The sequence below is a fragment of the Pleurodeles waltl genome, chromosome 10 (assembly GCF_031143425.1).
Source record: "Pleurodeles waltl isolate 20211129_DDA chromosome 10, aPleWal1.hap1.20221129, whole genome shotgun sequence".
Taxonomy (NCBI): Eukaryota; Metazoa; Chordata; class Amphibia; order Caudata; family Salamandridae; genus Pleurodeles; species Pleurodeles waltl.
In genome coordinates, this window is record NC_090449.1 from 915,511,160 (window position 1) to 915,538,575 (window position 27,416).

Consider the following 27,416-nt stretch of genomic DNA (forward strand, 5'->3'; position numbering starts at 1 on the left):
CTCAAAAAGGGAAAGTAAAAGGCTGAGAAAAGCATAGAAAAATCAGGGCAACTGACTAGGCCATGTTAAGCCCAATCACTCAATCACGAAGTACCCCTGATCAGGCAGAATCATCCACACCCCTAGAGTCCCCAAAAATGTAAATATATCTCCAAATAGAAAGTTGAACCATCCAATGTTTCTAATTTTCCAAGAGCCATCTACCAACTCGCTTGCCCTGTATATGAGCCAACCACCCTTCCACTGTAATACGCTGCACCCAGAGGGCCCTCTCCATTTGTGAAGCCATTTGAGCTTACCCTGGTTTCCAGGAACAGTAATGATAATGTAATTTTACTCCTAAGAAAGAGCCCGTAGCTAATAGCCAGCAATCTGGTCAGTGCCTCAAGATGCAAAAGCAGGACAAAGTAACTAGCAGTTTAACACCACTAAGTACAAATGGACCTCTGTCTTTGTATTCATATATGGAGCAACAGCATAACCACCCGAACAAGGATATTATGACACACACACACACCAATCCGACAGAATACAGCCACGCACACAAATCCGCCAGCCCAAAGGTCAGTGCTAAAGTGGCGCTATCAAAACCCACACCGTTATGCCAAGAGAACAACACCCACCACATTTTGACCCACGAATGACCACGGCGAACATTCAACGGCAATAAACCATTGCCAGTACATACTGCCGTGCACACAATGGACACCCACAAACAAAACAACACACACCTGACACCTATACACACACCATACCCACACACCCACACCACTATAAAAACACACACACACATTACCCACAACCCTTTATGTCTACAAAGCATTGCCACCAGAGAGGTACCAAGACCACTGACACAACTAGAGCCACACGCTACTCACATCTATACACCACTCACACACTCCACATCACACACCCCAACACATTACCCAACACACCCTCACCAACACACATCACAAAACATCCATGGCACCAAAAACACACCGCCATTTCACAGAGGAGGAGCTAAAGGTTACATTGTGGAGGAATTCATCAGGGTAGGGCCACAGCTATTTGGAGCACAGGTGCAGCAGATATCAATAGCTAGGAAGATGGAGCTATGGCAGAGAATCGTGGACAGGGTCAACGCCGTGGGACAGCACCCCAGAACTAGGGATGACACCAGGAAGAGGTGGAACAACCTACCAGGAAGGTACGTTCCATAGCAGCAAGACACCAGCTCGCTATACAAAGGACTGGCGGTGGACCCCAACTCCTCCCCCACAACTCACAGCATGGGAGGAGCAAGTCTTGGCAATACTGCATCCTGAGGGCCTGGCTGGAGTCGGAGGAGGACTGGACTCTGGTAAGTTAGCTCACTACTATTAACACCCACCCACCTGCATGCCAACACATACCCTCACCCTCACTCCCATCACTCCACTACATCCCACACACCCCACCAACACATCCCACTTATCCCAATGCCAAGCCCTGCATGTTGTACCAATGCATGGACACCCCTCACAGTCCTGCATTGACACTCATCACTAAAGCATGCATACAATAGAGAACTAACAATCCCACCATACACCAACATACAGAAGTGAACGTTGGCAAGGTAAATCTAACCATAGAGGGGAAGCCACAGCTGTACAATATGTCAGACACATAAACCATAACACATCGTTTAAATTCCCACAAGTACACCAGCCAATGTCAGCAGAGAGGATGTGCCAGCACTATCCAGTCCCCCAAATGAAGAGGCCCACAGTGATGACAGCAACTCTGGTCTTCAGGATCTGGATGACCTACCTGCCCCATTAGGGACCACTGGACCGCCTCCACCATCTGGAAACACCACCACAGGACACGTCAATCAGCAGTGTTTCCTTCTCTACGGGGACCCCAGGCCACACCTGATACCCAAGACAATCAGGGACCTGGGGTCAGTGGCAGGGGTCACACGGTTCAGGGGGCAGAGGCACAGGCCAACAGGGATACTGGGAGGACTGCTGTGCGTCAAGGGGAGGACAGGCCCAGGGAACCGACTCTCCAGGAGGCACTCTCCGAGATTCTGGGAGCCTATCAACATTCTCACGATATGATGGACCAGATCCCGGACAACGTGCAGAACAGGCGGCTGCAGGAGGGACAGTACCATGGGATCAGGGAGGACTTGCACGCCACTAAGCAACACCCTGATCTCCATAGTAGGGGTGCTGGCAGACATGGCCATGTGCTGGCAGACATGGCCAACATTATGAGGGAGGCAGTCTCACACCAGTGGGCCCCTGCTACTAGCCAGACATCTGAACAGCCTTCCACCTCCACTGCCGCTAGTGGCCAGGATGCCCCGCCACAGGACTCACAGGCCATCAGCACCCCTCCCCCTGCAGAAGATGAACCACCCTCAAACATTCCCTGTGATCAAGACAGAAGCCGGAGACACTTGCCAAGACCCCCGCCAGAAAATGTGACTCTCCTGATTGTCACCCTTGCGTCCCACTCAGTCACCCTGTCCACCTTGAACTGCCATTGCTCCCCTTCCTATGGCCCCTTGGACAATGCACCTGTGCTACAAACAGACCGGAACAATACCCTGGACTTTCCTCCATCATCACCCCTCCCATTGCACTTTCCCCCTATATGTTAGCACTTCAATAAACACCCTTTGAAAAGAATCCATTTGGAGTATGTCATGTATATCAAGTATGTATTCATTGAAACAGGTACATACATTGCAAATTAACTGTACATTGAATGACCATAGATTAATGACCTGTAGCTGACTGTAGTGATCACACCAGGAGTATATGTCAGGTCACCAACATCTGAAAAATGAATTGCCAGAGGGAACAGTAAGTGGGCTTAGATGTGGGAAATATCAGCATGCCATTGCCACACAGATTACAACCAAAGGCATTGAAATGTAAAGTTACACTATCCTACCTGTGTGTCATTGGAAGTATTGATGGATCACAGATGTTCTTTTGTCCTCATCCTCTACCTCCTCATCCTCACTGTCCACAGGGTCTACTGCTGCCACAGATGTATCTCCAGTCCCCTCATTCTGCATAAAAGTGACATGGCGTCTGAGGGCCAGGTTGTGCAACATGCAGCATGCCACTCCTATCTGGCAAACCTTCTTGGGTGAGTAGCACAGGGATCCACCTGTTAGATGGAGGCACTGGAACCTGGCCTTCAGAAGGCCAAAGGTCCTTTCAATGATCCTTCTGGTTCGCCCATGTGCCTCATAATGTTCTTCTGTCCTTGTCCTGGCATTCCTCACAGGGGTCAGAAGCCATGATAGGTTTGGGTAAACAGAGTCACCTGCAAATACTGAGGGACAACATTTAGTCACACACTATCCTATATGGCCCACACCATACCCATACACCAACATTTACTGGGTGGGAACCCGGGCTCACCTATTAGCCATGCCCTGTGCCTCTGTAGTTGGGACATTACATTTGGGATGCTGCTATTCCTCAGGACAAAGGCATCATGCACCGACCAAGGATACTTAGCATTGACATGGGAGATGTACTGGTCCACCAAGCACACCATCTGAACATTCATGGAGTGGAAACTCCTGTTCATTCTGCTGGGCAGGGACAAATGCAATATGTGTTCCATCAATTGCCCCAGTTGTCCCACTGCATAAAGCTCAGCCTTCAATGTGGCCAAATCCTCAACCAGGGGGAGAACAATGTAGCTGCACATGTGCTTTATCAGGGCAGTCAACACTCTTGTCAGAACGTTTGAGAACATTGGCTGTGACATTCCTGCTGCCAAGCCCACTTTCACTTGGAAAGAACCAGTTGCCAGGAAATGGAGTAATGATAGCACGTGCACAAGAGGGGGATCTCAGTGGGGTGACTGATAGCAAATATCAGATCAGGTTCCGATTGGACACACAGGTCTGTGATTTTGGCCCTGTCAAGTCTAAAGGTGAGGATAATTTGCCTGTCCTCCAGTGTTGCCAAGTCAACCAGGGGTCTGTGCATGGGGGTATGTCTCCATCTCTGCAGCAGTAGGGATCTAAGGGCCAAAAGAGTCAGGAGCCTGTCACAAAATGAACAATGGAGCTACAGCAGTAGGTTGCATTCTGTAAACATGTAATGGGTCAGTGTGACTTGTCCAGTATGTGCTAATATCTCTTGTGATGCAGCATAAATCCAGAGGACTGCACCCCCCGAAATGGCGTTTGCCTGCCCTGTGTGGAGGGACAGGTGGAAGTGAGGTAATTCTGCTGTTGTTGCGCGCCGTGCAGGAGGCGGTTGGGAACCGCCATGCAACTCCTCATTGGTTAACATTGGGCCCTATGGGTTACAGTGGCCAATGGTGATCTACGCCAGCGGTGACAGTATATACTGCCGCGGACGTGACCGCCATTTTCTGTAATTTTTCTCACTTGCTACCTGGCCTTCCATAGAAGAGGACCTACACTGCATGTGCTGCTGTGACCTGTGTCTGGAACATACCATGGCCCGTGTGGCCGAGGAAAGGGCCCCAGCCTTCACTTTGGAGGAGTTGGAGAGACTGGTGGATGGGGTCCTACCCCAGTATTGGCTGCCGTATGGGCATCCAGACCAACAGGTGAGTACACTGAGGGCACGATGCATGTGGCATGCCTGCATGAAGTGGTGTGTGTGAAGGCCTTGTGCAAGGGGGGTGGGTGGATGTCTCTTTGCAGCATACAGCTTGTGTGCTGGGCTATGTGTGTGCCAATGGTGATGTGAACAGGTATGATGGGCCATATGTGAAGCAGGATGGACACTTTGTCTAATGGTATTTTCCTGTGTGTATTGTCTCTGCAGGTCAGCTTCCATCAAAAGAAGGGTACATGGTGTGCCATCGCCAAGGAGGTGCGGACCCTGGGGGTCTATGGCAGGCGGAGCACCCACTGTCACAAACGGTGGGAGGACCTGAGATGCTGCGCACGCAAGACGACGGAGGCCCAGCTGGGGATGGCCTCCCAATGACGAAGGGGTGGCCGTCGAACTCTGACCACCCTGATGTCCTGCATACTGGAGGTGGCCCATTCATAGCTGGATGAGCGTTTGAGGGCATCACAGCAGCCACAAGGGGGTGAGTATAGTGCCTATCATTACAACTTACACATGGTAGGGTGGTATCTGGGTGGTGGATGTGTGTCAGTGAGTGCCCCAGGCCAGGCCTGACATAGCAGCATAGGTCCCCTGGTGGCTAGGTTTCTGAAGGGATAATCCTGCTTCCTAGCTTGTAGGCATCCACTACTAGTCACGGCTGCGTGGGTCCCAGGTGTGCTGCAGTTGGCGGTGGGTGCCTCTCCTTATGCTGGTGGCTAGCGAGATCTCAGTGGTGGTGCAATGCATACTGCGTAGGCCTATTCCCTGTGTGTGAGGGTGCTGTATACGCCAATGGTGGTGTTGGAGCAGCGATTGACCCAGTGTATCCTTTGTCTCTTCCCCCCTTTTTTGTTTTGTCATCCTGTCCTTATTTGCATTAGCATCATCTGGTGGAGGAGCAGAGGCACCGGCGACGGAGGGAGCTGCATCCCACAGGACCCAGGAGGCAGAGTCCACCGACGCTGAGGGCACCAGTGGGACGGAGGGCGAGGGGAGCACCACGGCGGAGACTGGAGTGGACAATACAGACTCTGATACCTCCTCCGATGGAAGCTCCCTGGTGGTGGAGGACACTTATGTGACCACCCCAGCTACAGGTACAGCCGCCACCCCCGTACCAGCACCGCACTCCCAGCAGCCCCTCATCGAGTTGCCCGTGCCCGCTCACCCAGGAGGGTGGGCATCTCCTTCGCCCCAGGCACCTCAGGCCCTGCCCCAGTAAGCCCTGCTGCCCTGAGTGAGGAGGCTATTGACCTCCTGAGATCCATCTCTGTAGGGCAGTCAACCATTGTGAATTCCATCCAGGGGCTGGCAGCCCACTGGCAACAATCTAATGCTTTCCTGGAGGGCATCCACACTGGATTGGCAGGCCAACAGATATCAATTCAGGCTCTGGCCTCCTCTCTGATGACAGCCATTGTCCCTGTTTCTACCGTCCCCCATCCAACCAACACTTCCCAGTCCCATTCTCCTCAACCCCAACCCATACCAGGCACACATACAGATGAGCATGCACAAAAGCCAACACCCAAGAGTGTCACAGGCAAACACAAGCACCACACTTCATCCCACAGGCACTCACACAAACACCATCCAGTTGCAGACACAAAACCATCCACTATTCCCACTGTCTCCCCCTCCACCACCTTCCTCCCAACTACGTCCACACTCACACCTGCATGCACTACATCATCATCCACTACCTGCGTCATCACCACACCAAGCAGAACACACAACTCACTGGCAGACATCTCCACAACATCCATGCACATGTCCCCTGTGTCCTCTCCCACTGTATCTATCCCCCCCTCCTAAAGTACACAAACGCAAGCACTCAGACACCCAACAGCCATCCACCTCACAACAGCATACAGCTGATGAACCTGCATCGAAATCCTGCAGACAGACACCTCCACCAACCACTCCCTCATCCTCCACTTCCATTCCTTCTCCCTCTTCCTGCCCCAATTTCCCTAAAAAACTGTTCCTATCCCCCACTGACCTCTTCTCTACCCCTCCCCCTGTCCTGCACGTATGGCCAGGGTATCACAAACCCAGCGAAGCACCTCAGCCACACAGTCCAGGGGCCCAGTTCCATCCCCACGTACTTGTGGTGGAAAGGAATCCAGGCCACATTTACTGAAGGGGATGGAGCTTGCACCAGCCAGCCTAAAGGGGAAGGAGCTTGCACCAGGAGACAAGAAGGGCAAGGAGCCCGCACCTGCCACCTGAAAGGGCAAGGAGCCTGCACCTGCCACCTGAAAGGGCAAGGAGCCTGCACCAGCAGGCAGGAAGGGCAAGGGCTTGCAACTGCCACCCGAAAGGGAAAGGAGCCTGCACTAGCAGGCAGGAAGGGCAAGGAGCCTGCACCAGCAGACAGGAAGGGCAAGGAGCCTGCACCAGAAACTGTGATGGAGCCCCTACCACCAACCATGGTTGTTCATCCACCCGAGGGTGTAGGGGATGTGCAGGAGCCTCCCACCACCAGCAACACCACCACAGTGCATCCATCCGGGGGAGCAGCGGATGTGCAGGAGCCTCCCACCACCAGCAGCACCACCACAGTGCAGACGTCCAAAGGTGCAGGGGATGTGCAGGAGCCTCCTTCCACCACCAACACAGTGCAGCCGTCACCTGCGGCAGACGCAATGTAATCCTGCGTTCATGGGCTGCTGTGTGGCCTGTCCACTCCAGAACCAGTGGGATATTCACCCACTCGAGAGACTGTGGTCTTGCACTCCCCAGGACCAAGGACAGGGCATATTGCTACCTCCAGAACCAGTGGGGTATTCACCTACTCAAGAGACTGAGGCCCTGCACTCCCCTGCACAGGGCATGTTGCCCCCTCCAGAACCCCGTGGGTAAGACACCCACTCAAGAGACTGTGGCCCATTACTCCCCAGGACCAAGCACAGGGCATGTTGCCCCCTCCAGAACCAGTGGGTAAGACACCCACTCGAGAGACTGTGGCCCATCACTCCCCAGGACCAAGCACAGGGCATGTTTGCCCCCTCCAGAACCAGTGGGGTATTCACCCACTCAAGAGAGTGTGGCCTTGCACTCCCCAGGACCAAACACAGGGCATGTTGCCCCCTCCAGAACCAGTGGATAAGACACCCACTCGAGAGACTGTGGCCTTGCACTCCCCAGGACCAGGAACAGGGTATGTTGTCCCCTCCAGAACCAGTGGTCTTGTTTCAGCTTCCGTCTGAGGTACTCCCTCAGGTGTCTGGCTATTTACCAACTGATGCCCCTGCAGTATTCTCTCCATGTTGATGCAGGTGACAAGTGGGGCCTTGGACTTTTTGCCTGTGGCCATGTGGCCCAAGCAAACTTAGGACTGGCCAGTGCCCCTTGTTATGTACATTTGTAAATATCTGTTACATTGCCTAAATTATTATTTATTCTGTGTTGATCTTATTACAATCACTTTGGTGAATTTGTTTTGTCCTTGCATTATTCAGCCAATTTAGGGGAATTAACTTGTTTTCTTGTGCATCTGGTTGTGTGTATGGTGTGTGTGTATGCGTGTGTGTGTGTCACTCTCTTTTTCCTCCCCTCCTCCCTTGTGTGCTAGGTGGCTGTTCTCACTGTCGCCATCCTCACCGACGTTGGTGTTTGTGGTGGAGCAGAATGTAGAATATCATTGGAAATACATGAAGTTCTGGTTCCATGGTGGCGTGGTTCTTCCCTGTGTCTCCAAAGGTGAGTCATTTCACTTCTGTGCAGTGTTTCCACCAGGCTTTTGATGTCATTGGTAATGCCCCGGAAAAGGAGGGGGATTGTGTTGTTGTAATATGGTGGGCGGAACTTTGACATCCGCCTGGCTGTAAGCGGCTACCACCGTGGTCGCTGTTGTTTCCGCCCCGGTGGTCGGTGTGGTACATTGGCTGTCTCTCGGAGATCTTTCCGCCATAGTCATAATTTACCACCAGCCTGATTATCACCGAACACCAGGGTCGTAATGGGGCCTAAGTGTCTGCACACAATGGCCCAGATTTAAGAGGGCCCAGCGCCTCCTTGCACCAAATTAGCATTATTTTTTATTATGCTAATGTGGCCCAACGAGGCCAAATTCCCTGTGTCATATTTACAAAGTGGGGCAAAGCATGCATTGCGCCACTTTGTAACCCTTAGTGCCACATTATGCCTGTGCCAGCATAATGTATGCAAGGAGGTCGTTCCCCTGTTAGGGTTACAGCAAAAATGGGGCACTGGAATCTAAGAGATTCCACTCTGCCATTTTTAGTGGCTATTTTTAGCACCTGCACAGAGCAGGCGTTAAATGGGGCAAACCATTGTTTTCAATAAGCCCCTATGTACTCTGCAGGATTAGCGTCAAAATGTTGGTGCAAATCCTGTACAGTACATCTATAGCATCTAAAAGTCTGACACTGTTGCCCCTACCCTACACCATGGTGTGCCGTATATTAAATACAGGAACACTTGATAATGTTAGGGGGCGCTAAGGAGCGCAAGAAAAGTGGCCCTGCATTGGGTGCAGAGCCACTTTTCTTAAATGCGGGCCAATGTTTTTATGGTATTTTTATTCTATGCATGTCATGCACTATTAAACCTCTTTTTTTATTTTTTTACCAGACACTGCACTCAGGCACTTTATTTTCTTCAATCCTTAGCAAATGATGAATTAATAGCAACTGTTTATACCTACCTTAGGTTTATATTGAAGATAAGAAATATCCTTGAGTATTATTATAATTGACTCACAGTATCAGCAGCACTTTAATTACTTGCTGCTCCAGAATTAACTTACCTTATAAGATATTTGTCCTCTTTTAAGTAGCAACTAGGAGCAGCATTTAGGATTTTGGTGTTTGGGCTTTACCTAAGGCCTTAGATGAAGCTCAAACACAAGCATAAGGCCTTGCCCAAACGAAAACCTGGTCATGTACTATTAATATACCCGAGTGATCAATTATCACACAGAATTGTACATACAGGCTATTCTCCTCTTTATTTAACACCCAGTTCCTGATTAATTAGTTAACCATGTTTATGACCTATGCTGTTATTCCAGGGTCTCTGTTGTCTGAAGCTATGAAATTGAGGTGCTCTTTTTGACCCTTACTGTAGTAAGTGTACATAGCGAGATGTTTTTGTTCCTCTCCTTTCTTGCTTTGATCATTAGCCTATTGTGCTTTTCTGTGGAGGTGGGCTTTAAATATTTATCTATACTTCTTGATCACGCAAAATGAAATTGTATTTCCTGATCACGTATTATGTTGATCTTGGGAGTGGTGAAGCATTACATTGTTTTTATCTGTCCCACTGTTAATCATTTACACTGTTTTAAATTCTCATGATGTTGATACTGTAATGTATTTTATTGTACCGTTGTGGTTTAATTTTTTTAGACCAAATACAGTTTCTTTGACTTTGACTAAACCTTTGAAGTGCATCAGAGCCTGGTCCAGTGGCTTTTGTCCAGGGCTTTGTGTCACGCAAGACCTTCCTCCTTCATTCCCCATTAATGGGATTTATTGCTGCAATCCTCCCAAGTAATTCCAAGGTTATGGTGGGTAAAAAATATGAGTCAAGTCATTCACTATGTTGTGCAACAGGTTAGATGCATTTCCCAAAGACAACATTACACCCTCTGATAGCCTTCATGGAGAAACTGTAACTTCGGATCCAAGACTGTACAGTGAGAGGTTGAGAGTGTGCTTTGCCTGACTTGCTGTGTGAACAAACATTTCTGGGGCTCTGTCAGTATCCCCTCCATCTGGACCCAGTTGTCAGACTGTGTTTAAAATTATGTAGAGGCACTGAAATGTGAAGCATTTTTCGAGCTGCCTGCTTGATTGTATACAGTGTTTCTGATTTCTCAGTGTAAGTGTAGGCACACTCAGGAAAGGCACATACAGAGCTGTTGGTGTTAATCGTACTCACAGTCACTACAGAAAACAGCGACTCAGAATACAGACATACAGAAAATTCATCTGAGCCATAATGGTCTCTACAATTGGGGCAGACAGCACTGCTGCAAGGCACACTTTAATATTGTGCCTTTAGAGTCATGTACTTTCTGGATGAAGGGGTGGATGCTGACCAACCCAGAAGCTGAACAGACACAGCATTCATACGCATTGCTGGCAGTAGTAGTAATTTAGTGTGAAGGAGGTTAATGATGGCAGTGGATAATGGGTGAAATGCCAGATAGGAACCTAAAGCTGTCCCGGCATACTCCTTATACTGTGGCTGCTCTTGGTAAGAAGACTGTAGCTCTACCATATCGTAGGAGTGCTGTGCTGTGGTAGGCCCAAATGGTTCAACCACTGAGCATTCTGGGAGAGCTACATGAATGATCAGGACCCCTGGAACCATGAACTATAAATAATATTACTTTCTTCTTCTATGATTCCCAAAAATCTGTGTTTATTTACATGACATTTGAGTGTGTGAGATAGAGAGTTTTTTTGAGGCTTTTATTGTTGCACTGGAGTTTTTACGTAGTTAAAATGATACGCTTTGAAATTAAACTAAACTAAAAACCTTATGTTTTTCTTCATTGCTACTCAAAGCCCTTTACTTTCTTAAATAAACACTAACTTCAGTTATGAATTCCAAATGAAAACGTTACTTACCTTTGATAATGCTGAACAAGCCCTAAGGTAAACACATCAAAAGTGCAATGGGCAATAATATAAGGTCAACATACGCCCCTACAACGTCATTTATGAAAAGCCCTTGAATAACCTTCCACTAGGGGTCACAAAGAGATCTACCTTGATCCTAGAGAGACAAATAGATTGGATGAAGATGCCTCACTCACTAGTTGTGGCATGCACATCATCAATGACCTCATCCCACCCTGGCAAGATGGTACTGCCAGGGCAGACTCATGTTCATTAGAAAGAAGTTCTTGATAATAACTAACTGGACAAGACGGGATCCAGATAACCTAAAAATACTTTAAGGTAAACCAAGGGTAATACCTTTGTTAGTTGGTGCTTTAGGTACAGCTAAGCAACATTTCATTAAAATTCATGATACAGTACATGTTTTGTAGGCCTACAACCTTACAAAGGCTGTTTCAGATCAGGGAGTAGCAGATCATAATACAGAGTATTATCCAGCTCAGAATCATAATTTTTGTCAATGCCTAGCATTCTATGCCAAAGAGCTGATCATCCACCCTATGGTCCTTGGTATGATCAGTGTAAAAGAGCAAGGCTCTGTAGGGTATGAGCAGTGAAGCCTCTCCTCTTTCGAGGAGTAAGGTAGAACGAAGAATGGCATAAAAAATGCAGTCCAAGTCTGCAACACTAGTTGACCTGAAAAAATATGGTGTGCAATGGATAACCAGACAGAGCTTGTAGCTAACTCATGCAGCAAGCTGTAGTTACTTCACTGAGAACGACTGTAGCAAGAGTCAGTAGACACAACAGATAACTGTGCACACACTCAAATGTTATCTATATAAGGAAGTGAAAACCAAATTAATGTCCGATTGTGGCATCACAAAATCTTTGGATGGTGTCATATGAACCAGTCTTTTAAGAAAATGCGTCACAACAGGTGATTTAAACAAGGACAGTTGGTCCAGAGAAACAGAAAGGCTGAAAGGACTGATAAATAACTTTTACCAGTGCTCACAGTTTTTGGTGAGCTAAAGACCAGCACAAAAAGCAAAACTTTTGACATCTTTGCCTGTAATGTATTTGTATTGTAGGATCTACACCAAGTAACAAACTTACCCCATCATCCAGGGAACATAGTTTCCGTAGAAAACATTTGACATCTTTGACTGTAATGTATTTACACAATGATGGTAGGATTTACACCAAGTCACAAACTTATCTCATCATCCAGGGTATATAGTTTCTGTAGACAGACAGCTGGCTGGTAGAAGAGGGAGGGAGATTGAAAGCATTCAACTGTCACCTCTCAATCTCTCTGCATAGAGGTATTGATTGTGGAGGCCAGGGTACAGGACCTACTGTCCTGATCATATAGGAGGACAGATGCCTGGAAGTTTTGATTACCACACTATTCTTGACCAATATAGAGCAACAAAGATCATGGTTCTTCCTGAGCTTTTTCAGAACTCGGAGCAGAAAACACAGAAGTGGGAAGGCACATAGAAGTTCTAATTTAGGTGGAATGTGTCTCCAAGAGAGAGCCTTCTGGAAAACTCCAGCATGGACAATTCTGACACTTCACATGCTTGGTGGTAGCAAAGAGATTGATCCGGGTTTCTCTCTATTACTAAAATATGCCCTTCATCACTTCTCAGTTTGGCTGCCATTTGTGATCAACTAGGCATCAGTGGCTGAGTTCACCAGGCTTGACTTTTAAGGATCCTACCAATTTCCTCACAATCAGGGAGATGCCCTCATGACTCAGCCAGTTCCAGAGATATGGAGCCTCCTGGCCCAGGGCCCAGGACCCTACTCTGCCTTACTTGCTGTAGTACCACATGGCAGTAGTGTTATCCGTGAGGACTTGAAATTGCGTTTGGACAAAATGTTCAATAAAAATATTGTGATACACAAATATTGTGTCAAGATTATTGTGATCTCAAAAATATCATGGACAGGAATTTCTCACTGATTTTAAATGTTCGTTTTAGTATTGTTGTAAAAAAAATGTTTTCTTAAATATCCTTGTATGTAATATTGTCTTAATTGTTTAAATATGAAGTGTTTTGTACTTTTTTGTTCATATTTGTGTTTATATGTAAATTTGTTTTCCACTTTTTAAAAAGTGTAAACATTTTAAGTATAACTTTGAATACTCTTTTGAATGATGTATCTGGTAATTTATAGGAGTAGGATATTGGATTTATAGGGGAAAAGGGAAATGGATTTTTAATATGTTTGAATATATTAATGTCCGTGTACATTTATTTTTTATATTACAGTTTCTTTATATATTGTTTTTATTTATAATATGGATGAAATATGTTTTCAAAATCTCATTTAGCAATTTAGTTTATGTTATGTACAGCTCTATATTCTAAATTGATTGCTTTTAGAGAGATGTAAACATTTTGTCATTTTTAAAAATGTTTTACATAATAGTATGTTTTTATAAATGTGTGGTTTGAATGTTTTCTCTTTATATACAAAATAACCTGAAATGTGTTATGGATTTATTGTGTTCTTCTTTCATTTCAAATTTATATCAAGTTCTAATTGTGAAATAAATCACAATAAAAAATGTTAGGGATTATCTGTATCAAATAATTACAACGTAATATTTTACTAATTATTTTTTGTAAAAAATAAGTAAAGAAAAAAATGTAAAAATATTATTTTAATACATAACCTAAATATGCTTTTTTGTATGATTATTTGATATTTTCTGTATATAATTATGTTGTATTCAATTAATCGTATGTTTAGTAATAATAAATATTGTAGAGTTTAATATTTTTATTATGGGAATACTTTATTATTCCAAACTATAGAATACATATTATATACTATATATTGAATATACAGAACAAACTCCTTTGAATTATTATAATTTAAGTAATCAAAAACATAAATCATGTATGCATGTAATCATAAATGGTTACCTAATACATATGTATTATATTTAATAAATAGTGTTTTGGATATATAATCTATAGCTAATGTGTCTAATTTAGTAAAGTATTTAGTTTATGTTAATGTATTATGTATTAGTGCATATATTCTGTTGCAAGATGTTAATAATAATAATAATAATAATAATAATAATAATAAGTGTATTGTATAATATTTTCATTTCAAATTACTTATATTGGTATTGTGTTGGGTTTATATTTTAAATAATTATTAAGTAAGAGTCGGTAAAAGCAATTTCACATCTTCACTGTTAAATACCTTATATGTGATGTTTTACTATGGATGGTGAATAGTAATTGTTTTCTCTCCAACACTTTAATAAATTATTATAGTTTGCAGTGCTAATTATAAATGTCACTTTTTTACTGCCCAACATCTTCCCCATAATGGTTTAGATTTGAGTAGGAGTAGTAAATGTAACCTCTTTCATGACCAATGCGTTCTCTAAACTAGATTGGATGGGAGTGGGAAGAGTAAATGTAGCATTTTAGTCGCAGACACTTTCCCCAAAGTGGATTACGTCAGAGTGGGAACAGTAAATGTAACCACTTTAGTGTCCCACATTTTCTACTAAGTGGTTTATATTGGAGTGATAAATAGTAAAAGTCACCCTTCTAGTGTCCAACACCGCCCCAAATTGGTTTTGATTGGAGTGGGAACAGTAAATGTAACCACTTTAGTGTCCCACATTTTCTACTAAGTGGTTTATATTGGAGTGATAAATAGTAAAAGTCACCCTTCTAGTGTCCAACACCTCCCCAAATTGGTTTTGATTGGAGTGGGAATAGTAAATGTAACTCCGTTAGTGTCCCACACAGTAAATGTAACCCCTTTAGTGCACCGCACCTTTCCCAAAGTGGTTTACATTGAAGTGGGAATAGTAAAAGTAACCACTTCAGTGTCCAAGTTTTTCCCCTAAGTAGTTTAGATTGGAGAGGTAATAGTAAATGTCACCCTTTTAGTGTCCAACACCTTCACTAGACTAGATTTGATTGGAGTTGAAATCGTAAATGTAAACCCTTTAGTGTCCAATACCTTCCCCAAAAGTGGTGTGTTTTGAGTGGGAGTGGTAATTGTAACCCCTTTTGTGCCTAACAACTTCCCAAAAGTGGATTGCAGTGGGAATAGTAAATGTAACCCCCGTAGTATCCAACACATTTACCTAAGTGATTTAGGTTGGAAGGGAAATAGAAAATGTAACCCTTTTATTGTCGAACACCTTCCGAAAATGCTTTAGGTTGAGATGGCAATAGTAAATGTAACTCTTTTAGTGTGCAACACCTTCTCCCAATTAGATTAAACTGGAGTATGGAGCATTAAAAAAGTAGGGGAACTGTGATACTGTGTGGAATGGAAGTGGGGTGAGTGAGTGTGGGGGCAGGTTCAAAGGCTTGGCTAAAAAGAAACTAAATATTCAGTAGCCTTTTTTAGTCTTTCACCTTCAGTTAACTACATATAAAATAGCACACCGCTAAAATGAAAATTAAATACAAGTTAAGTTAATCAGCAGGCATTGCACATTATGAAACCTCTGTTATTTCATGCACTGCAGAGGTCTGTGTCTGCAATCAGAGAGCCACGGTATTTAACTCTGGTTGGTGTGGTAGAGAATAGTGATGAGGTCCCAATCTGTGACAAAGCACTACAAGTCATTATTTCAAACTCGTATTACACTCAGTAGAAGATATCAAATGTACAAAATTTAAGATAAAAAAGCACTTCCAAAATATAGATTTTTGTAATATTTGTACTGTATGTAGTGCAACTTCTTTTTTATACCTGTTCTTTCAAAGCACACACTTCACAGCTCAGCTTTTAACTCCCTTGCAATACCACTCAAAAAGAATAAAGCTGTGTTACAGAAAGCTTCAAATAATTCCATCAATTAAAGCAAATATCAGCATGCAAGCACCCGCGAAACTTTTAGAATACCTAGTTGCACACATTTACATTTTTATCAAGCAAACTGTGCCCTGACAAGAAGGCTTGTAAAGCTGCCTGCCCCTTCCTTTGTGTCACAGCACGAGAGTCTCCTTGCCTTACACTTCAATGGAAACATTCAACTGTTGGAATTAACCATCCCCAAATGGTTGTCTTTTCACAAAAAGTAGGGGAACTATTGGGCATGTTGTGTCATTCAGATCACACCTACTTCTACCACTGCTTCCAGTCACTATTACCGATGCACGGACTCTCTCTCTGACACCTTTGTCCAAAAGAGTATAGACTTCATGATGGAAATTAGACAAATGGTCCACCGAAAACTGCTCTGATGCTTATAGAAAATGTGTCAGCTTGGATAGGACATAGCCTTGCTGGACAATTTAAAGCATCCATTTCTCAGATGTGATGCTCTGTCGTCAATGGAGGTAATAGCATATTCTGCCTCCAACGCGGTAGCCAGTGTAGCTGATACAAGTTAAACAGTTGATAGGAGCAGCAGGAGGAGCTGGTGACTGAACAGTTTGCTGCCCCAGAGGGCCTTTACATTGTTGTTGGATTGTTGATCTTGGCTTTGAAAGCACTAGGGTTTCTGATGCATTGAAAGTGGGCTGGGCACTGGTGTTGTTTTAGAACGAACCCACTCCTGAAATCTCAAACGAGCAAGACTATTGGGGACACTGCCTCACGAGCACAGAAAGGCCTGGGTACATGTTGTCCCCCTGCTTTCCTTAGAATGCTCCAGGGATGAGTCTACCTTGTCTCTGAAGAGACTGGTGCCTCTATATGGCATGTCCATCAGTGTTGACTGGATGTCACTGAAGAAACCCGTGGATCTCATCCAAGTGTGGTGCACAGCAGTATAGACTGCTCAGCCCAAGCAGTCAGTTGTGTCCAGCCCAGAATGGATGACATACTTCACTGCATGCTTTCCATCTTAAATGATCTCCTCAAGTTTTGCATGGTATTTCTTAGGGATTGCTGGCACGATCTTGCTGCCCGTACCCCATAATGCATGCATTTATTTTACCAAGAGGCAGCTGGTATTTAGGGAATGAATTGCAACACTGGCTGAGGAAAACATCCTCTTTCTGAATACCTCAATATAATTTGATTCCCTATAGGGAGAACTAATAGGGAATGTGTTAGTCTTTAGCCTACTAGTGGACACCTAGACCACCAACCTTTAAGACATAGGGTGTTGTATCAGGAAGACTGGGTCACCAGAGGTTAGTCTGTGTTTTCTGATCATTTGCCTATTTACCAGGAGGTAAGAGCAAGGTTTGGCCCATGTGTCCATTACTGTGTCCATCAGAGCTTCATTAAAAAAAAGAAGTTGTTCTGTCATAGCTTGCCTGCACTGGGGGACTTCTGTCAGGACATCATTCTATACCTTGATAGGTGGGAGTTGCACTGATAACGCATTGGATAATCACGGCAAAACAGGCTGATTCTACTGTTGAAGGACTAAGGAGGGATTTAACCCAGGGTCTAGTGAGGTGTCCAGCTTACTGTCCTGAAAGTCCATATTACGATTATCAGCATCATAGTGATGGGATGTATCATATCCTTCATCTCCAGTATTATCTCGATTAAGTTGAACATGTCCAGAGACTGAGCCAAAAGGAATATGAAATATTTCTGGATGAGGTATGGGTAAAAGTTGTGTTCTGCAGAATAACAATTTGGTTGGCCAGGCGTGTCCATGGCTGTAGAGGACATATTGGGTTCAGCTCAGAATCAGATAAAACAATAGGTTCCCCTCTGGTGTTTGCAGTGTCAATGCCATCTTTGACTGAGCAAGAACTAGTGTGGATCATGTGACCTCGTTCAAAGTCAGGATCTTCATGGACTCCATAGTCAGAGTGGATCCCGCTGCAAATTCTAGAGGCACAAATGGCATCGACAGCAGATTGACCCATAGTATTTCAACTGTATGCATCCTCAGATCCTTGCGGCCCAAAGGCATGCCAGAGGGAGCTAGAAGGCTTCCAAATTTGCATAGAATGGCTTCCTTAAAAGCCCCTATTTGTTTCAGCATTGCCCATAAACCTCGAAATTTAAGGTGCATTGCGATAAGCTGTGGGATCGGTTGCTCAGTAGGAGACAGGGGCTGAACATAGAGGCACGTTGATGTTCCTGCACCTTCTCTAATCTAGAGTGACCAAAATAGTGAGAATGCTCCTTAGACTTTTTGTGTTTCTTTTTACATATGGAGTTATATGACTCCTGGAAGCGAGATGAGGACCTTTTGCCAAAACAGAATTGAGAACGAGAATAGGTCCCCATCCTTAACTTCAAATGGGGGTCGCCATAACATGTTTTTTGATGGTGTTTGGCAGTGTAGAGCTTGGCTTCTGGATCATCTTGGGTTTCACCCTGGTGAAGGCCCAGCAAAGCCTGAAGTTGTGCAAGGTCCATAGACACTAGAGACATACTGCATCAGCTTCTGTCACAGACTTCTACTTGTGACAGTCCATACAAGGTTTAACACCTGTAGTCTGGAGGTAGGACATTTCCTTAAACACTATTCAGAAAATGAAGTAAATTTGTCAAAAGATAAAAAAGGTTTTGGGAGCGAGCTTCAGATTCTCATCCAAAGCAATGGAAAGAAAGCAACTAACATCAACATGCAGAAATGGTGGATATTTGTGGCTCTGGAGTCACTTCCAGGGTGGTACAGAGTCAATGAGAAGCCACATGACACCACACACTGGCACACTGAAGCAATGCTGAAAAAACTTTCTGGAGCTAGACCGGTGTCTGAGGGCATTCGCAAAGTGAGAAATCCCAATGTAAGGAATCTGCAGTTAGAAGGATTTATCAGAATTTGTTTTTTATCTACCTCTTTTCCATAATAAACAAAATAACTTTCCTATGACAAATTGTATTTTTTGCACAAAATAAATAGGAGGACCATTGGGAATATTGGCTTCCATAGAAAAGGGTTATGCATTTCATGTTCCCATGCGATGTCCTGCCTCGAGTCAAAAAAATGAAGGGATAAGACGAGCATGCATATGAATGGTATATTATATATTTAGGGCCAGATTTATGGACCCCTTGTGCCATTCCAAAACCAGATTAGCAAGATTCTTTTTATACTAATGTGGCATTGGAAGGGGAAAAATGCTGCACCATATCTACAAAGTGGTGCAATGCATGCACTGCAGCACTCTGTAACCCCTTGCGCCACATTATGCTTGCGCCAGGCATTATGTATGCAAGGGGGGTGTTCCAGAGCTAGAAGGGGCCGTAAAAATGGTGCAAAAGAGTCCATGACATTTCTTTGTGCCATTGTTATTGCCATTTTTTAACGCCTGCTAAGTACAGGAATTAAAAAGATGCTCTCATTGATTATAATGGGCTTCTGGGTGATTTGCAGGATTAGCGTCATAATTTTCGACGCTAGTCCGGCAAAGCGCCGGACTAGCGTAAAAAAGTATGACACTAGCCACCATAACTACCATGTTTGCATATTTCTGTTGCCTGCTTTTGAAGCTGCATTGGCAATTTACTTTCTTTCAAATATATTTTGTGTTTCTAATTATGTTTCCACATTCCTGCTAATGTTGCACAATTTGTAATTTTAGAATTTATATTTGAAATTGTGACAATAAGTGATATCAAAATGTTGCTTTATTTCTAACAAGGATTGTTCTGCCCATAACATTTATTTTCCAATTGACTGTTAATATGCACCAAAAATGTGATCTAAGCTCCTAAAAAAATTTGAGCCCATCTTCATACTGATGGTGCACCACCAATGATTTTGTATATCAATATACTCTGAAGCAAATGCGATGTCATTGTGATGCATACGTTTTACACATAGTTTGAAATCTTACCATTATATTTGCTCACTATACAGTCCGGTAACTAAGACCATTCTCATACTATTCAACTTAAAAATTCACTATGCTCTACAACAGGATTCGCCACACTATCTGGACATCTCTCCAAGCACCTACAAAACCATACTTTCCAAATTCCTCTATATCTACATTTTGTGCCAGGTGCCCATGACTTTTTGAGCTATTGCACAGCCCTTATCGAAAGACATGCGAAGCCAGCAGATCTTCTGACACTTTCCTAACAAGAAGGTTCAATACCTTCAAGCAAACCAAAGAATGATCCTCTCGATCCCCATGCCTTAATAAACCCTCCCTTGTCAGAATTAGAAAATAAATTTTGCAAGCCAATTCCATAACCATTGAAGACAAAGATTGGGACACCCTAAAAGCAGTCACCAACATCAATTGACACTTTTCACTCCCTACCTTCAACAGAACACTTTGAATCATTGCAAATGGGGGAAATGCAGAAGCTAGAATTCCCAACTAAATCTGCTGAAATTCATCCACTGCTGTAGCACCTGGATATGGAATCCAACTGTAATATCTCTCTAATATCTCTCTATTTGAATAATTAACCTGCTTGCAAAAGATCCACTTCCAGTAAACCCAATTCCATGGCTATCCTCTTGAAACAATTCTGATATAACTTCTGTCAAAACTAAAAAAAAAAAGACACAGGCAAAGTCAAGTTTCATATATAGCTGTGTTCATGAGTTCATGTGGACATGTCCAATATGAGAAACATCTGCCAAAACCATTATGCATGAAAGCCAGAAAGGCTTGAAAATACATCCTCCAATCAGGATACAGAAAAGGGTCATTTCTTCATCACTATGGGCAAATACATGGTGAGATGTTGATCAGAAAATGCATGGTGCTACACATATATTAATCATCTAATCAATGATTGTTAGTCTTTTCACCCTTGGCGTGGTCTCCCTTAACTTTTTGCCTCTGTTTCCCAGGTTGTTGATATGTGCTGGACTCTGATTTTGCTGTTTTTGTTACTCTGGGCACCTTACCACTGATAACCAATGCTAAAGTGCAAGTGCTCCTTTACAAAATGTGTATGTAATTGGTTCATCCATGATTGGCATATTTGATTTACTAGTAAGTCCCTAGTACAGTGCACTAGAGGTACCAAGGGCCTGTAAACCAAATGCTACTAGTGGTCCTGCAGCACTGGTTGTACCACCCACATAAGTAGCTCTGTAATCATGTCTCAGACCTGCCACTTCAGTGTCTGTGTGTGCATTTTTTATTGTAAATTCGACTTGGCAAGTGTACCCACTTGCCAGGCCTCAACCATACCTTTTTGTACATGTAAGGCACCTCTAAGGTAGGCCCTAGGTAGCCCCAAGGGCAGGGTGCAGTGTAGGTTAAGGTAGGACATATAGTAATGTGTTTTATATGTCCTGACAGTGAAATATTGCTAAATTCGTTTTTCACTGCTGCAAGGCCTGTCCCTCTCATAGGTTAACATGTGGGCTACATTTAAATCTGAATAAAGTGTAGATTCCCTATGAGAGCGGATGGACATGTGGAGTTTGGGGTCTCTGAGCTCACAATTTAAAAATACAACTTTTAGTAAAGTTGATTTTAAGATTGTGTGTTTGAAAATGCCACTTTTGGAAAGTGAGCATTTTCTTGCTTAAACCATTTCTGTGACTCTGCTTGTTTGTGTATTCCCTGTCTGGGTCAGTTTGACAGTTGGGCTGGTTGCACCTCACACTAGACAGTGACACAAAGGGAGGTGGGATGTAGTCTGCATTTCCTGATGAGCCATCTGTGCTAGGAGGTAGGGGAAGAGTGGTCAATCCAACCTGAAAGGGATGTGCCTGCCCTCACACAATGCAGTCTCCAACTCCCTGGTGAGTGTCTGTGCCCTGGCCTGGGCTAGACAGGATTTCAAAATCAAGTGAGACTTTGCTTTGAAGTAGGCCTACTTCAAAGGAGAAAATAGATATAAGAAGGACACCCAAAACCCCAGACTTTAGAACACTTCTGGAAACCATGAGGAACCTCTGCCTGGAGAAGAGCTGAAGAGCCGAGGAAGAAGAACTGCCCTGCCTGTGATTGTGCTTTGTGGAGCCCTCCTGCAGTTGCTGCTTCTGCCTGTGCTAGAGAACACAGACTGGACTTTGCTTTGAAGTAGTCCTACTTCAAAGGAGAAAATAGGTATAAGAAGGACACCCAAAACCCCAGACTTTGGAACACTTCTGGAAACCAAGAGGAACCTCTGCCTGGAGAAGAGCTGAAGAGCCAAGGAAGAAGGGCTGCCCTGCCTGTGACTGTGCTTTGTGTAGCCCTCCTGCAGTTGCTGCTTCTGCCTGTGCTAGAGGACAAAGACTGGACTTTGTGTTGCCTTCCTTCTTGTAACGAACTCTCCAAGGGCTTGATTTAGAGCTTACCTCCTATTGTTTGAAGTCTCAGAGACAGCAAAGACCTCTCTCTGCCAGCACCTGGAGCCTCTGCTGAGACTTCTGCCCTGCCAGGTGGTGCCCTATCCAGTTGCTGGGCCTTGACAGGTGAAGCTGGTGGACCAAGTTTGGAAATTCACGCCCAGATCGCCGACGCAACTTCAGAGAGCGGCTAAAGAAACGACGCGCTGCCGGTTCTGCAGCTGAAATCGATGCAGCACTTGCAGCGCCGCTGTCAAATTGACGCACGCAGGTGGAAAAACGACGCTCGGCATCGTAGACGGAGGCTGCAGCAACGCAACATCGCTGGGTGCGAAAAAACAACACAAGCCTGCCCGGACCCAAGGTGCTTTGCCTGGAATTATGCATCTCTCTCCTGCAGGGAAAGGAATGAAGCACGCGGATCGGACCGGAGAAGGAGAAGGAGAAACAACACACGACCTCGCTTGTGGGTGAGAAATCAATGCACTGCTTACCTTTTTCGACACACGCTCGCGCGGGTTATTTTGACACAACCCAGGTAAATTTTCACAATAACAGCGTTAGAGTTGTGTTTAAAAGAACATGAAGATTATTTTTGTATTTTAATTGATAACTTGACTTGGGTATGGTGGATTTTTGTTGTTTTGGTCTTGTTTTGTTTAGATAAATATTTCCTATTTTTCTAAACCTGTGTTGTGTCATTTCGTAGTGTTTTCATTAAATTACTGTGTGTGTTGGTACAAATACTTTACACCTAGCACTCTGAAGTTAAGCCTGCCTGCTCGTGCCAAACTACCAAGGGGGTGAGCGGGGGTTAGCTGAGGGAGATTCTCTTTTACCCTGACTAGAGTGAGGGTCCTTGCTTGGACAGGTGATAACCTGACTGGCAACCAAAGGCCCCATTTCTAACAATCAAGTAAAACAACAATTTGTGATGGCAGCATGATACAAGATGACCATAGGCGTGACCTTAATATTACTGAAATGGTTTGGACTGTCCAAGCCGTCAACAAAACTATTTCTTCACAACCCCTGTCCACATCTATGTGGTCATCCAGATGTCTGTCTGTTGCTGGGCAAATAAAGCAATTCATGTCATGTATGGTGTCTCTTTTAAGCAAGCCTTGCATTACAAGCTATCTATTTGGGTTAATTAGTTTATCTGTAGTCATTCCAATACAATTTGCATGCCTTTGCCATCATTGAATATCATAAAACATGAATGAGAGAAGATTAATTCCTCATAAAATAAAACATGCTTCCACATTTGTAATTACAGAAATCTTTCAAATTTCCTGAATCCAATCTGCAATAACATTCTGTTTTCCAGTAAAGCATGCCCCTCTCAGATTTATCTTATGCTCCAAACAAAAAACCCATAGTTCCTTTGCCAAATCTGATAAGCACTGGGACCTGTTTCCCCCTAGCTGATGTAGATATTTTAAAGCAGACGCATAGTTCATTTTTATAAACACTGCATTTCCCATTAAAAACATTCTTGTAACTTTAATCTTATTATCAACTCGAAAAACATTTATGTTCTGTTTCCTTTCCACACCAGTCCTTAAAACACCAGTTTCCTGGTCTCCTAATCACATTATACATCATTTTCATCTGGCGTCTATCTCTAACCCAAAGTTCAGCTTCGAACTAAAAATGTCTCAAACATTCCATGCCTTCAGATTCTCCAACCACTAAAACAACTCCTCCTTTGCCTCGTGAGCCAAATTTATCCTATCGCCATACCACAAACCCTGCCTTCAAGTCTCTGCCTTGACTCTCTCCACAGAGTTTAAACTCAAATCCAACAGATATTATCCTCATAATTTAAACAGTACTTATCTGTCAGAAAAGGATGAACATTCTGTATGGGAATTATTTGTGGGTTATGGGAGTTCTAAAACTATATTGCTGGTCCTTTCTACAGGTTTCCTCCTACAAGAAATGTCAATCTGGTATTTTGGGTAGTTGTCTGGTATTAAAAGGTGACAGCATTTTTCACCGTACATCAAATCAGAATTTCTGTGTTTTTCAGAAATCTAAATGAGTAAAGTCATTAAAGTATATTTACTACTTCTAGTCTTACACTGCAATAATTTAAATGAAAGAAATAAATCAGAGGGTTTATTAATTTGCTACTGAAAAAGGAAAACAAACTGCAAGTATCAAAACTGTCTCTTATCACTCTCAGTCATTCAGCTTTCTGAGACTGATAAAATGAGTGCCATTAAGCCCTCATTTGAGTTGTCATTAAATCCTATTGGGTCTAGTAACAGCAGTTACTGGTCCAATTGAAAATAATTAGAAGTATGAGATCTACAAAATGAGGAACTGCCTGCTAAATTAAATCAAACACAGGATAGCTGAGTGTAATGTCCAAATCTGGGGACTTTGCAAAAAGGGCCTAATAGTAGTCTTAGTAGCATATTTTCTTAGTCTTTCAAGCCAATGATATGACTGCACTGAATGCAGGATAAACTAACCTCAGGAATTCATGTCTGATGCAAGAATAAGAGAAAAGTTCTAGAGTGCTGTTCAGTAAAGATGAATTTTAAGTGCAACTTATCAACATGTTTTTTAAGAAAGGTGCTAACTCTCTCACCTTGGTTTTCTGATAACCTATGCAAAATCAATCTCAATAGAAAAATACGCCTTAGTTTAAAACATACACATACAGTACTGCAATTTCTGCGAGCTTAACTTTTTCTTACTTTGACATTTCAGCTTCAATATCTATTCCTGAAGAACCATTGCATTCGTTATTGCTTGTTGGTAGGGCTGGAAAGGAACAAAAAGTTTAATAGCAACAAAATACACCATTTGTGCATCAAATAAATTAAATAGATACAGAGTTTCATTGTAGTCTCAATTTCTTCCCTGAAACTCCTACCATAGCTGTCACACGAGAGATGTGAACAGTTGCATGTCTGGCAAGGGCTAAGTCGATGGTGCAGGAGTGCACTGCTTGGCAATAACTCACAAACTTGGTTATAGTGTATAACTGAACCACGAGGCCAGCACCTCAAGCACCTTTATTACCTATGTGCCCTTTGCCATGGCCACAACCACTAGGACCCTGTGTCAAGGGTTCCACTCCCAGAACACCCCCACATTATTCATGCACAGTGGGTTGTCCCACCCACAACATAACATGAACTAGTTTCCTCAAGTGATGAGATAAGGAGGTGATAAAGAAAATGGAGCCCATAAATATGAATTAAAATATCAGGCACTAATAGGAACGTAAATTATTAATGGAGTTGATTATTTTACATAATTGGCATATAGTTGATCTATACCAATAGGTGGCAGATCCATAGCTATTTTATTACCATCTGCGTGTCCTTACCATGCTGTAGTAAGACAGAATGTAGATGCTGACATGCTATTTTGTGCTGCAGCTCCAACTCACATCCTACTTCTGCCTCGCAGGTCCCAGCCAAGCAGCAAGCAGACATAACTGACTCATCGAGCCATGCTAGGACCAATTAGCCATTATCACCCTATAATATTATCAAGTGCTGAAACCTATTTGCTCATTCTAGGTGAGTTCTGATGTTAGAATATTCCTGTAACAAGGACATCCTGTCACTCCTTGTTAGTGACTATGAATTACTAGAGAGTAGTGACGTCAGAATGGTTCTTCCTGCATAGATGCTTACCCGTTAAAAGCTGCGGTGAATGCAGGTGCATAGCTTCAGGGTGAGTATTTGGAATGTTACACCCCCGATAAATGTATAATAAATAGTAGATACAGATGCTTGAAGTTGGGTATGGTGAGGTGGCTGTCAAATTTCACCTAGAATTTTTACATGCACACAGACAAAAACATACACACTCTCTCACTCTCTTTCTCAACTCTGTATTCAAGTTCTTAAAACTGTTGGTTATTTTGAAACATATTGGGGGTCATTACAACATTGGCGGTAAAAGGCGCTTACCGCCGTGCAGAAGACCGCCAATACACCGCCGCGGCCGCGGTAGACCGCCACAGCTATTATGACACACATCACGGAATCCGCCGAAATTCAGACACCCACACAACACCACCACACCAAAGGTCAGTGATAAACATGCGGAAACAAATCCTCCACCTCCACGCCAACAGAAACATGCCCTTCCTATTACAACCCACGAATCCACGCGGCGGTCTTTCAACCGCGATAGTCCATTGGCGGTATACACCGCTGCGCTCAAAATACACACACAGCACCAAAACACCACCACATTGGACAATTACAAATACACACACCTGATACACATACACACACCACTCCCACACACCCAACACAATATAAAATACACACCCACATCACCCACAAACCCCTACAACCAGAAATTCTGAGAGAAGGCCAGAGAGAGAGCACAGCTATTGACAACCCATTCACACAGAGGCACACAACATCATCACCCACAGAACATCCATGCACAAAACACCACATACCACTACACATCACCACACTCATCAACACATACACCACCCCACACCTCACACACACCACCCCATGTCATGCCAAAGACACCCCCGCTTCTCCGAGGAGGAGCTCAGGGTCATGGTGGAGGAAATCGTCCGGGTAGAGCCACAGCTATTTGGCTCACAGGTACAGCACACATCAATAGCCAGGAAGATGGAGCTATGTCGCAGAATAGTGGACAGGGTGAACACAGTGGGACAGCACCCAAGAAATAGGGAGGACATTAGGAAGAGATGGAACGACCTACGGGGGAAGGTGCGTTCCACGGTCTCCAGGCACAACATTGCGGTGCAGCGGACTGGCAGCAGACCCCCACCTCCTCCCCCACAACTAGCAACATGGGAGGAGCAAGTCTTGACCATCTTGCATCCTGAGGGCCTCGGAGGAGTCGGTGGAGGATGGGACACTGGTAAGTCAAATCTTAACTATCACATCCCTCAACCTACCTGCATGCTATCACACACCTCCACCCTCACACCCACCCCTATCACTCCAAATCCTCACTAATGTACCCATGACACCAACCACCCATCCCAACACCAAGCCCTGCATGACACAACTAAGCATGGACACCCCT

General features: G+C 44.1%; 1 protein-coding gene across 3 annotated transcripts in view; it reads right to left on the minus strand.

The window, feature by feature from the left end:
- The window catches only part of LOC138262023 (ATP-dependent translocase ABCB1-like), a 935,493-nt gene that overhangs the window by 732,111 nt on the left and 175,966 nt on the right, over window positions 1–27,416 (minus strand). For 2 of the 3 annotated variants that reach the window (XM_069211682.1, XM_069211683.1), the window contains one exon: window positions 25,076–25,142. The exons of the other annotated variant lie outside the window; for it this stretch is intronic. In XM_069211682.1, the coding sequence (XP_069067783.1) occupies window positions 25,076–25,142 (67 nt within the window). The remainder of the gene's footprint in view (window positions 1–25,075; window positions 25,143–27,416) is intronic. 3 annotated transcript variants of the gene reach the window in all.